The sequence below is a fragment of the Stegostoma tigrinum genome, chromosome 27 (genome assembly GCF_030684315.1).
Source record: "Stegostoma tigrinum isolate sSteTig4 chromosome 27, sSteTig4.hap1, whole genome shotgun sequence".
In the NCBI taxonomy this organism is placed as follows: Eukaryota; Metazoa; Chordata; class Chondrichthyes; order Orectolobiformes; family Stegostomatidae; genus Stegostoma; species Stegostoma tigrinum.
This window is the reverse complement of record NC_081380.1, coordinates 9870777-9886740: the sequence shown is the minus strand read 5'-3', so window position 1 is coordinate 9886740 and position 15964 is coordinate 9870777. Positions and strand designations below refer to the sequence as shown.

General features: G+C 42.1%; 1 protein-coding gene across 13 annotated transcripts in view; it reads left to right on the top strand.

Annotated features, from left to right (window-relative positions):
• gtf2ird1 (GTF2I repeat domain containing 1) overlaps positions 1–15964 on the top strand; it is a 183595-nt gene that overhangs the window by 89143 nt on the left and 78488 nt on the right. For all 13 annotated transcript variants that reach the window (XM_048557305.2, XM_059655254.1, XM_048557298.2 and 10 more), the window contains 3 exons: positions 663–846; positions 3070–3095; positions 8001–8109. In XM_048557305.2, coding sequence (XP_048413262.1) covers positions 663–846; positions 3070–3095; positions 8001–8109 — 319 coding nt within the window. The remainder of the gene's footprint in view (positions 1–662; positions 847–3069; positions 3096–8000; positions 8110–15964) is intronic.

Below are 15964 nucleotides of genomic sequence, written 5' to 3'. Positions count from 1 at the left end.
AGCCAGGTGTCCACTTTACTGCCTGTTTTACACTTTTTCATTGCGCCTGTATACCTCAGTGATTTCTTCCCAAAAACCATTTTTGACTAGAACAAATACGGTCTTTTAAAATTTTAAAATAAGCTTTTGGCGGACACAGCCAGTGTGTTTTTAGTGGCAGGGAAGAGCCAACCTAGTGTCTCATTAATGCAAGAATTAGCGATTTACTTCAGGAGAAACCCCTCTGAGCAGGGTTGTGGTGAGAATGTAGAATTTGCTACCACAGGGAGTGGTTAAAAGAGAACAGTTCAGATATACTTCGAGAGGAAAGGTTAGCACATGAGGGATCGGGAATTATACAGTAAGGGTTTTGGCCTGAACCGTTGACTTTCCTGCTGCTCAGATGCTGTCTGACCTGCTGTACTTTTCCAGCTTCACTTCCACAGACTCTGGCTTCCAGCATCTGCAATCTTTATTGTCTCTATAGAGTAATGTTGACTGACCCAGAAGAGGAAAGAAAGCTGGAGGCTTGAGGGCAATCTAAGCACCAAGATAGAGTAGTTGGGCTGAATGGCCTGATTTTGTGCTGTATGATATGATGTGTGTACAAATGCCCAGGCCTTGCTCAGCAAGCTGGTAAATGTTAACATATTTTAAACTGTTGTCATCTGTGTTTTCTGTAGCTGAGGCCTTAGGTTTGGATCATATGGTTCCTGTTCCATACAGGAAGATTGCCTGCGACCCAGAGGCGGTGGAAATCATAGGGATACCAGAAGGAATTCCCTTCAAGCGACCTTGCACCTATGGGGTTCCCAAACTGAAACGTATCTTGGAAGCAAGACACAAAGTTCGGTTTGTTATTAAAAGGTAAGCTGGGTTCGGGAGTTGTGGCCAGTGAGCAGTTCACTCACAGGTGACATAACAGCCGAGTCTAAGGCAGCATACATGAGTCATTCTGTGCTCACGGATCAGGAGTTAGAATACTGGCTGGTTTTCGCTTCAGTGTCGGCTATGCCAATTGTATTGGCCAGCTGATGCCCCTGCTGAAATAAAGCGGTTCAAGTGAGGCTTTAGACCTCTATGAATGAAGTCCACAGGATTGATTGCAATGGATAAATATTGCTGCCCTTTGACTTCATTGTGCAGTTTGACATCTCACTCAATCTCATCAATTGTCAGTGGGTGCATTTGGTTCTGATTAGCCTCTGGCTTTTAAGCTGGATTGTGCCTTTTACTCTGAGGTCATTAGTTATGGAAACAAACCCCAAGCAAAACACACTGCATTGTGCAGATGGAATGCCACAGCCCCATTTACTTGACAGATCATCGTAGATGTTGAAGGAATTTCCTGCTTTTTCAAACTGCACTTTTCTGCAAACCAGACTCTGGTTCCAGAGTGCCTGTGTCCTACTCATGATCAATTCTACTCTGCAATCGGTCAGAAGGGGGTGTTCAAAGACATCCAACCAATTTTCCCTAAGAACCTTGTACAGAAGCAGTGAGTCTCTGCTCATTACTATCCCATTGGGATTTCACATGGATGCAGCATTCCCGGCACCTCCTTTTTGCCTTGCTGCTGGTTTTATGTGCTGGAATACAGATGAGGCAAAGCTGAACGAACTGTTTTTTTTGCTATGTCGCCTTGGTGCTAAGAGGGGGCACTGTACCTGTGACAAATATGTCATACTTTTATTAGCATAGTTTTGGTTTCTTGGCTGTCCGTTTAAATCCAGTCAGAGCTACTCAAAAACCAACTGTAGTACAATCTCCTGCAGTAAGTTCATCTCTGTATGATGTTTATTGATTGCTGGTTGTCATGGAATTCAAACCCGAGGAATGCGTTGAGCTAAGCTTGGCACCAGTGTGAGAATTGCAGTTCTTCATTTAAAACTTCTTATGTGGGGGCTGGATTTACCCTGATGTTGGGGCCAAGTGAGGCAAATGGAGTAGACCTGGCACTGTGTGGGATACAGTCACCAAGAATTTTCTGTGAATTGACCAATCAGCGTCCAACGATAGGCTCACCAGCCCAAAGAAGCAGCAGTTTGGGTGAAAGACAGAAAGGGGGCCTTAGTTTTGAGGCCACTATTGTGGAGGGCTGCAGTTAATTTCAAGGAAGCCCTCGAAGCATGCGCCAGAGTGCTGGCCCTGAGCTTCACCATCAGGAGATTACCTCCAGACATTTGGTCAACTTGAGGGCGCCTGAACGAGAATCATCTTTCTGGCGGTCTTTAATCATCAGGTATTTGGCTACCTGTTTCTCAAGGGCATGTCACCTCTAATTCCATCTCCAGAAAATGTGATCCGATGGTAGGATAGAGTCACCAAACTGGCACACTGCAAAGCAGTGTGAATGTTGGCACTGTCATCTGCACGTTGCCCCCAAAGAGGCTTAAAGACCCCAGCCATGGTGACCGGATTTAAAGGTACTCTCAGCAACTTTAAACCAGACAGTCAAAGTGACTACACGTGAGCCACAGGGTACCAGCAGGGTCTGTGTTGATTGAAACAAAAGGTGCTGCTGTTTTTCCTTCATAGAGTCAGAGTCATATAGCACATTGTAGGCTGGGAGGTCTTGTCATTTCAAATACATTTTACAAACTTTGAAAATCGAAGAGTGAGGAGGATTGATTTATAACGAACTGTGTATAACCTCACACCTATGTACTATGACCAGTAGCTTAGCTCTTTCCAATGAAAACTAAAGGGCCTCCTGCATAGGATCTGAGCCACCAGTGGATTGAACTTGGCCTTGTATTACAGTGAGTCTGGGGAAGGGCGCATCGTAAGTTGTGTTCTGCTAAAGGAAACTAAAACCAGAAGGTTTGCATATCGTTGTGTGGCTGGTTTCTGGCTGCTGGGGTACGCAGCTACAGTAATGTGTATCTCAGTTGCTGGTCACCTGGACAATAACATCAGGAGCGCGTCCTCATTATGTTTGCACACAGCATCTCTGTTGTGCAGCCGTTGGCCTGCTACTCATTGTAATTGAGTTTCGGTTGCTAAATCAGAAGGTTTGTGCTGATTGAAATGCTTGTGCATTTTGTAAACGCCAAATTCATTTTTTTTATTTGTCTCTGTTTCCTACAGGATGTTTGATGAGCGAGTTCTAACCGGTAAGTAGGCAGTGAACGGTAGATGGCTATTGCCTGGTAAAGTCAGGCCTTCTGTTTACCTCTGCCTTGTGACCTGCGCTGCTGAGATGGGCCCCATGAAAATGCTCAACTCAGCCTCCCTTCAGCAATCATGTTCGACAGATGGAATTGATGGGGAATCCCGTTTTAGTGAGAACATTGGTGGTTAAGCTTCTGTTGAATTAATTAGAGGGAGGTACGTTTGTGTCAGAGAGATTCTTGAAAAGCCCCCTCCAACCATCAACAAAGTGGCCTAGAGCATGGATCAGTGGTAGTTTGGATCTCCCTGTGGTCCCTGCCCAAGGTGTGATCATAGAATGGTTTCATTTGCAAAGTAGTCGTGCCAAGCTCCTTGGACGTTTGAGTTGGTGACCTCCAGACAATGAGAGTAGAATCTTGCCATTATGATGCTGTTTGCTACTCTTCCTGGAAGTCCCCTGGGGGGGATAAAAAACACATCTCTTTGGCTTCAGAGTTGTTGTAGCATTAACCTGGGAAAGAGAGCATCTAATTGTAAAATTTATGGAATTGCTGCTCGCTCCCTCGATCGTTCCCTCCCCGTCCCTTGATTGCTCCCTTACTCGCTCCCTCCCCATCCCTAATTCCAGAAAATGAAATAAATGCCAAGGTGCTTGTCAACCATGACGCAGAGAAAGACACAACCTCGCCTCCTCATATCTGCTGAGTTGGCCTACCTACTCAAGGAGCGTGAGCACACTAAGAGCACAGTGTTCAAATTCATTCCAAGAGCCTGCAGGCAGCCACAAAAAGGCAGCTGCTTTAATTGTTTTCTCTGTGTCAGTTCATATCCCTTGGAGGTGTGGCTGTATTTCAGGGGTGGCAGGGAACAGTGAGATGCCCTGAGGTTTACAATGGATAAACAGCATAACTTGATGCTTGCACAGTTTATTCAATCCTTTTAATCTTGTTAAACCTGCTGTGGCAATGCTTTCATGTTCTGTAATTTGATCATTCATTGTAAAAGAGATTTTCAAATATAACCCATGTTTACTTCAAAACATCGCCAGACTTGAGGCATTCCATGCCATGTAAGTGTTTTAAAGGATTCATGAGAAGCCTTCAAGTGAGAATGCTGTGAATTATTTGTCAAGAACATAATTGAAATCCTCTTCAAAAGAGCCAGTGCAAAATTGATGGCCAAACAACATGCTGCTGTACAGCACCATTGTATTACTTAATGATATTTGGGTTGTAATATTTTATTGCCAGTGTCATTTCCAAATAGGTATGCCACAGTGATGCAAATTTAATTTCACTGTCAAATTGACAAATTGGTTAAATTGGCTGTGTGGTGTAGCACACTTGTGTGTAATAGAAGCTACATATTTGAATACACACGGCACTGTTCATTGTATACAGAATATATGCATACGTTGCACCTGTTTCAACTCAACAAAACAGGCAGCAGCCTTCACTGTCTGAAGAAGTGAGCTAACATCCTGTCCGATCGGAATCAATCTGCCTAGTTTAACATTTAAAGAAAGCATGGTAGATAAGTGTCAGTGATCATTAATTGTTGCATTCTCCATGGCAATGCCTCTGCCAAACAGTCAGCGCAATCCTTTCGAGCAGCATATAAAAATTAAAAAATCATTAGAACCGGAGAGCTGGTGGACAGCTAATGTTATTCTCATACTTAGAAAGGAAAGAACAACTCTAGGGAACTATAGGCAGGTGAGCTTAACAGTAGGAATGATAATGGAAGTTTTACTTCAAAACGTAATAGAAAAACCTTTAGAAACCAAAAGTACATCATAAACAATAATGAACAAGCACTTTAGAAGGGAAGGTCATGGTTGAGCAAATGTGTTCTTTTGAGATGTTACAAAGACAGTGGGGAAAGATAATGAGGTAGATGTAAAATGCTTAGATTATCAAGAGTCCTTTAATAAGGTGCCACATGGTCAAATAAAGCAGTCAATAAGAAATAGGAGCAGGAGTAGGCCATCTGGCCCCTCGAGCCCACTCTGCCATTCAATAAGATCATGACTGATCATCTTGTGGACTCTGCGCCGCTTGCCCACCCTCTCACCATAGCCTTTAATTCCTTTACTGTTCACAAATCTATCTATCTATCTTTGCCTTAAAAGCATTCAATAACGTAGCCTCAACTGCTTCAGTGGGCAGAGAATTCTGCAGATTCACAACCCTTTGGGTGAAAAAGTTCCTCCTCAGCTCAGTCCTAAATCTGCTGCCCCTTTATTTTGAGGCTATGCCCCGTAGTGCTAGTTTCACCTGCCAGTGGAAACAGCCTCCCTGCTTCTACCTTTATGTCTTTCCTTCATAATTTTATATGTTTCTATAAGATTTCCACCCCCACCCTCATTCTTCTGAATTCCAATGAGTCTAGTCCCAGTCTACTCAATCTCTCCTCAAACAGAAGCCTTGTTACAAAACAAAGTACACAATGCATACGCAGATTGCTGAAAGGTGAGGGGTGGCTTGTTCCATAGGAATTTGTGTGGGAAACTATTTTGTTCACAATTTACAAACCATTCACATTTCAGAATTGGAAGTAAAATTTCAAAATATGTGGATGATACCAGTTTCTACATATTGTTAACACCGAAGGCAATTGCACCAAAATACTTGCAGATTGGGCATGTTATTGACAAATGAAGTTAATTGTAAATAAATAGTGCATTTCGGTTGCAGGAAAATGGGGTACATGTACTCCTTGAAAAAAGGAGTCTAAATTGGGTAGAGGGGCAAAGAGATCTTGGGTACAGATTCTCCATCATTAGAAGTGGCAGCACTGGTGACCAGTAGCATGAGGATGCCAACAAAAGACTAGGTTTCTTTCTCAATGTAGCAGAATTCGGAAATGAAGCAGTTGTGTTAAGCTTTTGTCTAACTCTGTTTAGACACGATTGATGCACATATTGGGTCTCATTCTATACAAACAATGTAGAATAAGCTAGAAGTGAAACCACAAAAGTTTTGTGTCGATGACAACATAAACTGAGAGGCTTTAACCATTAGGAACAACAAACAGATCAATTGTTTTTTTCTCTCTATCAGGAGTTCAATAAGGTAGATACAGAGAGCTTCCAGTTTCCTGAGGGATATAGACTTCACCTGCTGTAGGTGGTGGGAAAACCAACAACAAAGAAAACCTACGTGACCTCATTCTCATCCATCCACCTGCCATTGATGCATCTGACTCTATGGCAGTTTTGTGCTTTTATATGAATAGTAAAAGCTTACAGAGCTCAGAGATGCAGAAGGAGCTGAGTGTCATGGTGCATGAATTGCAAAATGACCACCTCTTAGACCTTGTGGGACAAAGTCCCATTTTGACACTGACAACATACTCCATTACACTATTTGGCACTAACATTGTGCTAAATGGAATAGTTTCAACACAAGTCCAGCAGCTGAAAACCAGGCATTGTCCATTTAGGGGATGCTGGCTATCAACAACAGCAGAATTGTTCAACCACAGGCTGTAATCTCATCCCTCACTCAACAATTACCATCAAGCCAGGGAACCAAGCTGGTTCAATGAGGCATGCAGGGCAGCATGTGGAAGCGGCACCGGACAGAAGGAAAAATGAGTTGCCAACCTGGTAAAACTGGGATACCTGCCTCCTTAGCAGCATGCCTTAGATGGAGCTAAGTGATTCTATGACCACTGATCAGATCAAAACACTACAGCCCTGCTACATCCAATCATTAATGGTGGTAGACAATTAACTAAGCCAAGGAAGAGGCTCCAAACAATAGCAGAGCCACCTGTCTCTTAAATGGACAATACTTTTTTTGAAATGGTGACCATTTGTTCTACATGTTCCCTCAAGGCGAACCATTCTGTCCACAAGCCCCTCAAAATTATACATGTTTCAATCAATCAACAAACTGTTCTGAACTCCAGATACAAAAGAGTCATATAGCATGGAAACAGACCCTTTGGTCTACACCGACCATAATCCCAAACTAAACTAGCTCCATCTACCTGACCTTGGCCCATATCCCTGCAAACATTTCTTATTCATGTACTTATCCAAATGTCTTTTAAACATTATAACTGTACCTGCATCCCTCACTTACTCTGGAAGCTCATTCCACCAGCCTATCCTGTCCAATTTTCCCTCATAAAGCAACCAGCCATTTCCAGATATTAGTCTAATAAATATTCTTTGAACTGCTACTCCTGTACTATTATCCTTTTTCAACGAGGTGGTCAATATGATATACAGTATTATCAGATCTGGTCTCATTAATGGCCTGTATAACTAAAGCATAATCATTTAACTTCTATATTCAATTCTCCTTGCAGCAAATGACAACATTCTAATAACTTTCCTAATTATTTGCTGTATTTGTACGTTAACCTTTTGCAATTCATGCACTATGACGTTCAGCTACTTCTGCATCTTTGAGCTTTGTAAACTTTTACCATTTACATAAAGCTGTTTTTACTATTCTGCTAAAATGGACAAGTTCACACTTTTTCACATTATCCTCTATTTGCCAACTCACTCAACCTACCTACTCCCCCATATATACATGGTTGCCAGTCAGTTTCTCTGATTTATCTAATATTAATGGCTCAAAATTGCATCATTTTGCTGGAATTGACAATGTCATTATAATGTAAATAGGTCCACCTCTCTCCTCCCTGCCCACTGATTTTAGTGCTGTTTAATGACACAATTAGAATCAATATTGTATTTAAACGTCGTACTTTCTTGCAACCACTGCAGAAAAGCCTTGTTAAAATTGATTCTTCAAAACAGAGCAGGCCTTTGGTGAGGAAATGCTCTCCTATCTGCATTGCTGAATTCTTTGCTGTAATTGGAAACCTCAAAACCAAGCAGTTCTTGCAAAGGCAGCTTAAGAATATGAATGTTCTGTTTGTTCCAGGGAACAAATACATACGGGATGGTTCCAAACCGGATAGCCATTCCCCTTTGGATGAGGAGTCTCACAGAACAATGGCACTGGACATGACCCCAAAGAACCACATTTGCAGGTAGGAAATCGTGAACTTCATTGAGTAATCATTGACAAAGATGGAACTTGCTTTTATGTAACAACCTCAGGACATCCAACGCAACTTATTACCATTGAACTACTCTTTGAAGTGTACTAATCATGACAGTGTACAAATCGCTGATCCAATTTGTACACGTTAAACCACTCAACTCAATAATTCACAGTGGGATTGGTTTTAATGAGGGGTCAAAACAGTCTGTATTCCCAGAACTTCCCTTGTACTTGAATAATGCTTTAGAATTTTTGTTTATCCATCTGAGCAGACATTTGGACCCTCATCTTGCCTGTTTCATCAAAAGATGACACCTGTGACAGTACAGCACTTCCTCAGTCCTGTTCTGGCCAGTCATCCTTGACTTTCAAGCCTCTGGTGTGAATCCTCACTCTCCTAATTCAATGCTCCCATCCAGCCATGGCTGTTACCTATTGAATCATTCTTTCATAAGTCCCAACATAGATAATCCTGTCCTCATATCCTTCATTAATGTAATATCAATCACCAAGCAAATGGCCCAAAAATTTAGAACAGCACTTTTATATTTTAAAAGTTTCTTAAAATCAGTTTTTTATAGCCACCCGTACTCATTTAATGGATATCAGTTTGCTTCACGTACAAGGCTCCAACATAATTTGGATAACTAAGCAAAGAGTAAGGTTGATTGGAAACAAAAAATGGTAACTTTTGTGCAGAAGCAAAGGATGTAGATATAGTTCTTAATGAATACTTTCCATCTTTCTTCACAAAGATGGGAACAAATCAGGCGTTCAGAATAAAGAGTGTGAAATATTGGATGGAGGAGAAAGAGTTTAGCATCTTGGAGAGTGAATAAATTGCCAGGCCTCGTTTACATGAATCCCAGGCTGGTGAAATGAACAAGAGTGGAAAGTACAGAGACCCTGACCATCATTTCCCAATCCTTTCTGGCTACAGGCACAGTGCTGTTAATGTAATGCTGTGGTTTAAAAGGGAGGAAGGGATATTTTGTGTAATTAAAGGTGATTCAGCCTAATCTCCGGTAATGCACAAAACTATTGGGAAAAATTCTGAAGGACACATGAAACTGTCATTTAGAGAGGCACAGATTAGCAAAGGACATCAGCATGGATATGATAAGTGTAGGTACTGTTTAACTAACTTGATTAACCTAAAAAGTTTAATGGGGGTAACATGAATTTTAGTAAGGCTTTAGGCAAGGCATCAAATGGCTGACTCACCCAAAAAGTGAAAGCACATGAGATCCAATAGCAAGTGACAAGAGTGAATCCAAAATAAGTTCAGTGGAAGCAAAGCGTTATGTTTAGTGGATGTTTCTTGACTTGGTTATTTCCAGTGGGTTGCCACGGAACACAGTGACTCGCTTCTGGATTTAAAAATCCAACACTTAACCATTGCCCTACATTTTTAATAAGAAATTGTCTATTGGTTTTGTGGTTGATAATGAGGAAGGAAGCTGTTGACTACTGGGAGATATCGATGGGCTGTTCAGGTGGGCAGGAAAGAGGCAATTTGCAGAAGTGTGATGGAATGCATTTGGGAAAGACCAGCATGACAATGGAATACACAATAAACAGTGGATATCTGAGAATTGCAGAAAAACGACAGTATCTTTTGAGAATGTGACTGCAGAACCCTGATGGGACCAAAACAGGTAGCAGTTTGTGTGGTCTGCCCCAGAGGTGGAATCGTCTGATGTTTTATCCTGAGCTGTTCTTTCTTGGCAGATTTGGTGGGTGGGTGGTTTGTAATCCCTTTCACAGGGACAGCGTGGAGAGGCTGGTCATTAGGCCACATTAGCCAGAACAAGAATTGAACCCACACAGTTGAGGTTTTCCTGAATCCGTGCTGAGCCATCAAACTCACTGGTTCCCTTGGCAAGGTATGATACTTTCCTTTATTAATCTAAGCAGAGAAGTAAGACAAGGGAGCTATGCTAGTAGTGCATAAAACCGGTGTTAGGTCAGTTTTGGTTACCACATTCCAGAAAGATGTAACAGGACCACAGCACATACTGAGGAGATTCATGGGGATGTTGCCAGAAAGTGAAAATTTCAGCTTTAAAGACAGCTTGAAGAGGTGAAAGTTACTTTACTTGCAAGAGATAAGTCTGAAGAGCTTTATCTGAGGCATTTAAAATTGAAAAGCCTGGATAGAGAGGATAGGAAGACTAGAGAAGCCAATAGCTAGGAGGCATGATTTAAGTTAATCGTAGGGCATTAGAGAATGAGAGGGTTTATTTTCCACCCAGAGACAGGGTGGGGAGAGCGATCGGGAATTCACTGCCTGACAGGGTAGCAGAGGCAAAAACACATTTAATAAGTGCTTGGATCTGCATTCAGTGCTAAAGCCATCCTACGTCACAAAGAGCAAGAGCTGGAAAATGGGATTGGGTCAAACAATAATCACGGCTGAGACGTGGTCAGCTGAATCGTCTCTTTGTACGTCACAGTCTGCTTTCAGGACTGGAATTACCTCCATGAAAACGGAATGGTTTGAAGAGTGTGCTATGAATAAACAAAATTACCTTCCTAGACTGCTCTGGATTTTTTTCACACTTGTGCCTATTTAAAATCGGTACAAATTACTAAGAGTTGCAGAAATAATGTTTCACAAAGGTGTGACTTATCACACTTGAATGCTAACTTCAGCACAGTAGTACAAGAAATATTATATCAAAGTTTTCAATACCTACTCATTATGAAGGGAGAGCAGTGGCTCAGTGGTTAGCACCACTGCCTTGTAGTGCCAGGTTCAGTTCTAACCTCAGGCAACTGTCTGTGTGGAGTTTGCATCTTCTCCCTGTGAGTGCATGTGTTTCCTCCCACAGTCAAAAGATTAGATTAGGTGTATTGGCCATGCCAAATTACCCACCATGCCCTGGGATATGGAGGTGGGTTAACCAGGGTAACTGTGCAGTTGTAGGTATGAGGTGGGGCATGTTCAGAGGGTCACTGTCAGTTTCTGGGCCGAATGTCCTCTTTCTGCGCTGTAGAGATTCTACGATGGTGAGTTTAAAGAAGATCAGACTGATCTTTCTTGCTTTACACCAAGCTCATGTCAGAAGATTAGATCTGCCATTCATATTTGAGTGACTTTAAAACTGCCTGAATTAGTTCACCTCTGAACTATTTTTTTTAAAAGAAAAGCTCAATACAAATTATGTGATGCTTAACTAGGCCAAACTAATCACAACAGGACCATTGGATTAAACAGAGCAAAGTGTAATTAAATATGAAAGTCCCATTAACCTAGCATTACTTTATTTAGTATGATCAAAGACTTTTGTTATTACTACCAGGCAATTAATGAGTGAGGATTCCTTTCAGATGTTCACCATTGTAGGGATTCTGTGATATAATTCATCAAAATCATAATAGCAGAAGCATGATTGTCCTAATTTAAATTTAAGACCCAGGGTTAGCTGGTTTTGTTGAGTAACAGTGTAATGATGTTATCCCAAGGTCCATGATTGCAGACTAACTTGGTAATGGCCACATTTACAGTACAGCTTGATAAGATTAGGATTACTGTTATACATAAAGTGTCACACATATGATCTGGATGTGAGTTTGCTCGCTGAGCTGGAAGGTTAGTTTTCAGACGTTTCGTCACCATTCTAGGTAACATCATCAGTGAGCCTCCGACGAAGCGCTGGTGTTACGTCCCACTCTCTCTTTATCTGGTTAGGTTTCCTTGGGTTGGTGATGTCATTTCCTGTTCTTTTTCTCAGGGGATGGTAGATTGGCTCCAAATCAATGTGTTTGTTGATGGAGTTCCGGTTGGAATGCCATGCTTCTAGGAATTCTCGTGCATGTCTCTGTTTGGCTTGTCCTAGGATGGATGTGTTGTCCCAATCAAAATGGTGTCCTTCCTCATCTGTATGTAAGGATACGAGTGATAGTGGGTCATGTCGTTTTGTGGCTAGTTGATGTTCATGTATCCTGGTGGCTAGCTTTCTGCCTGTTTGTCCAATGTAGTGTTTGTCACAGTTCTTGCAAGATATTTTGTAGATGACGTTCATTTTGTTTGTTATCTGTATAGGGTCTAAAGTTCATTAGCTGCTGTTTTAGTGTGTTGGTGGGTTTGTGGGCTACCCTGATGCCAAGAGGTCCGAGTAGTCTGGCAGTCATTTCGGAAATGTCTTTGATGTAGGGGAGAGTGGTTATGGTTTCTGAGCCCGTTTTGTCTGTTTGTTTGGGTTTATTGCTGAGGAATCGGCGGACTGTGTTCATAGGGTACCCATTCTTGGGTCATTGGGACAACACATCCATCCTAGGACATGCCAAACAGAGACACGCACGAGAATTCCTAGAAGCATGGCATTCCAACCGGAACTCCATCAACAAACACATTGATTTGGAGCCAATCTACCATCCCCTGAGAAAAAGAACAGGAAATGACATCACCAACCCAAGGAAACCTAACCAGATAAATGGAGAGCGGGACATAACACCAGCACCTCATCGGAGGCTCACTGATGATGTTATCTAGAATAGTGACGAAACGTCTGAAAACTAACCTTCCAGCTCAGCGAGTAAACTCACATCCAGAACCTCAACCTGAGCTACAAATCTTCTCAAAACTCACTGTCACACATATGTCTCCACATGAAGCTATCTATTTGTGATGTGGATATGGAATGCACCACTCTACCATTTTGTCATGTTCTATCTCATGGTCAGTATACCTTTAAGAGAAATACTCATGATATGATATGACATGAGGATATAATGATCTCATATCTCAATCTTATCCTAAGATCACTTGAGGCATGACATGCTATTGAAAACACACTGCTCTGATATAATCTAATATCTTAATATTAGTCCAGACATTTATGTGCCTGTAAACGGAATGCCCATATGGAGTAGTTAGCTATTAGTTTGTTACATTCAATACCAAGATACCCATGCGTAGTTTCTTATGTTGTAAGGGATAGCATAGACTATATAAGACATTGGACAGAAATTAGGCCATTTGCCTGATCGCTCTGCCATTCAATCATGGCTGATAAATTCCTCAATCCCATTTTCCCATTTCTCCCCATAACCCTTGATCCCCTTGATAATCAAGAACCTATCTATCTCAGTCTTAAATGTACTCAATGACCTGGCCTCCACAGCCTTCTGTCGCAGTGTTTTCCATAGATTCATCACTCTCTGGCTGAAGAAGTTTCTCCTTATTTCCGTTCTAAAAGGTCTTCCCTTTACTCTAAGGCTGTGCCCTCAGGCTCTAGTCTCTCCTACCAATGGAAACAGCTTCCCAACATCCACTCTGTCCAGGCCATTCAGTATTCTGAGAATTTCAATTAGATCCCCTCTCATCCTTCTAAACGCCAATGAGTATAGTCCCAGAGTCCTCAAACATTCCTCATTTGTTAAGCTTTTCATTCCTGGGCCCATTCTTGTGAACCTCTGGCTCCAGAGCCAGTACATCTTTCCTGAAACATGGGGCACAAAACTGCACACAATACTCCAAACGTGGCCTGACCAGAGCCTTATAGATCCTCAGTAGTACATCGCTGCTTTTATATTCAAGTCCTCTCAAATTAAATGCCAACATTACATTTGCCTTCCTGATTATGACTCACCCTGCAAGTTTACCTTGAGAGAATCCTGGACTAGAACTCCCAAGCCTCTTTGCACTTCAGACTTCTGAATTTTCTCCCCATTTAGAAAATAGTCCATGTGTTTATTCTTCTTACCAAAGTGCATGACCTCACACTTTCCAATGTTGTACTCCATCTGCCACTTCTTTGCCCACTCTCCTAACCTGTCCAAATCCTACTGAAGCCTCCTCACATCCTCAACACTACCCGTCCCTCTACTGATCTTTGTATCATCTGCAAACTTAACCAGAATGTCCACAGTTCCTTCCTCGACATCATTAATATATAAAAAGTTGTGGCCCCAACACTGACCCTTGTGGAACACCACTTGTCACTTGCTGCCATCCTGAGAAGGACCACTCTCTGCTTTTAAACCCACTCTCTGCTTTCTGCCAGACAGCCAATCTTCAATCCATGCTAGCACCTTGCCTCTAAAACCATGGGCCCTTATCTTACTCAGGAGCCTCCTGTATGGCACCTTGCCAAAGTCCTTCTTGAAGTCCATGCAGATAATATCCATTGGCTCTCCTTGGTCTACCCTGCTCTTTATTCCCTCAAAGAATTCTAACAGGTTTATCGGGCATGACCACCCCTTGATGAAGCCATGCTAACTTTGCCCTATTTTGCCATGCACTTCCAAATATTCAGAAATCTCATCCTTCACAATGGACTCAAATCTTACCCATGACCAAGGTTAGGCTAATCGACCTGTAATTTTCAGTTTTTTGCCTTACTCCCTTTTTAAACAGAGGTGTCACATTAGGAATTTTCCAGTCCACTGGGACCCTCCCTTATTCTAGTGATTCCTGAAAGATCACCACTAACGCTTCCACTATCTCATCAGCTATCTCCTTTAGAATTTTGAGATGTAGTCCATCTGGTCCAGGTGACTTGTCAACGTTCAGACTATTCAGTTTTACTAGCACCTTTTCCTTGGTGATGGCCACCATACTCAGCTCTGCCCCCTGACTCTCTTGAATTTTTGGGAGATTACTCATGTCTTCCACCATGAAGACTGACGTGAAGTAATAATTCAGTTCCTCAGCCATTTCCTTGTTCCCCACTACTATCTCTCCACCATCATTTTCCAGTGGTCCAATATCCACTTTTGCTTCTCTTTTGCCCTTTATATATCTAAAGAAATTCGTAGTCTTCCTTTGTATTACTGGCTAGCTTACCTTCATATTTAATCTTCTCCCTCCTTGTTTTTTTTTGCTGCCCTCTGTTGGTCTTTGTAAGCTTCCCAGTCTTCTGGTTTCCCACTGCCCTTCACCACATTATATGCTTTCTCTTTTGCTTTAATGCAATCTCTAACTTCCTTAGTCAGCCATGGTTGTCTTATCCTCCCTGCATCATGCTGCTTTTCCCTAGGAATGAATTTTTGCTGTGTCTCCTGAATTACTCCCAGAAACTCATGCCATTGCTGCTCCACTGTCTTTCCTGCTAGGCTCCTCTTCCAGTCAATTCTGCCCAGCCCCTCCCTCGTCCCTCTGTAGTTGTCTTTATTCAGCAGTAATAATGTTACCTCTGATTCTATCTTCTCCCCCTCAAATTGCAGAGCAAATTCTATCATCTTATGATCACTGCCTCCTAAGGGTTCCTTTACCTTGAGCTCCTTATCAAGTCTGCCTCATTGCACAACACTAAATCCAGAATTGCCTGTTCCCTTGTGGGCTCCATCACAAGCTGCTCCAAAAAACCATTTCATAGACATTTGACAAACTCCTTTTCTTGCAATCCACTACCAACATGATTTTCCCAGTCCACCTGCATATTGAAATCCCCCATGATCACTGTAACTTTGCCTTTCTTACACCAGGAGATAGAAAAGGTGTGTATCTTGCACCCTAGCTCCTGACCACTGTTTGGAGGCCTGTACATAACTCCAACAATGCTTTTGTCACCTTTTGCGGTTCCTCAATTCTACCCACACAGATTCTGTACCATCTGACCCTACTTCGTTTCTTCCTATTGATTTCATTTCATTTCTTACTGATAAGGCAACCCCACCCCCTCATCCCACCTGCCTATCTTTTCGATAAGATGTATATCCTTGGATATTCAGCTCCCAATCCTGATCCCCTTGCAGCCATGTCTCCGTTATGCCCACCAAGTCATATTTGTCAATTTCGATCTGCAAAGCAGGTAAAATCACATTGTCATAGTATCAACTTGCAGTGAAAAGTAATGTAATGCTGGTATTCTCTGGAATACTTGGTCTTCATT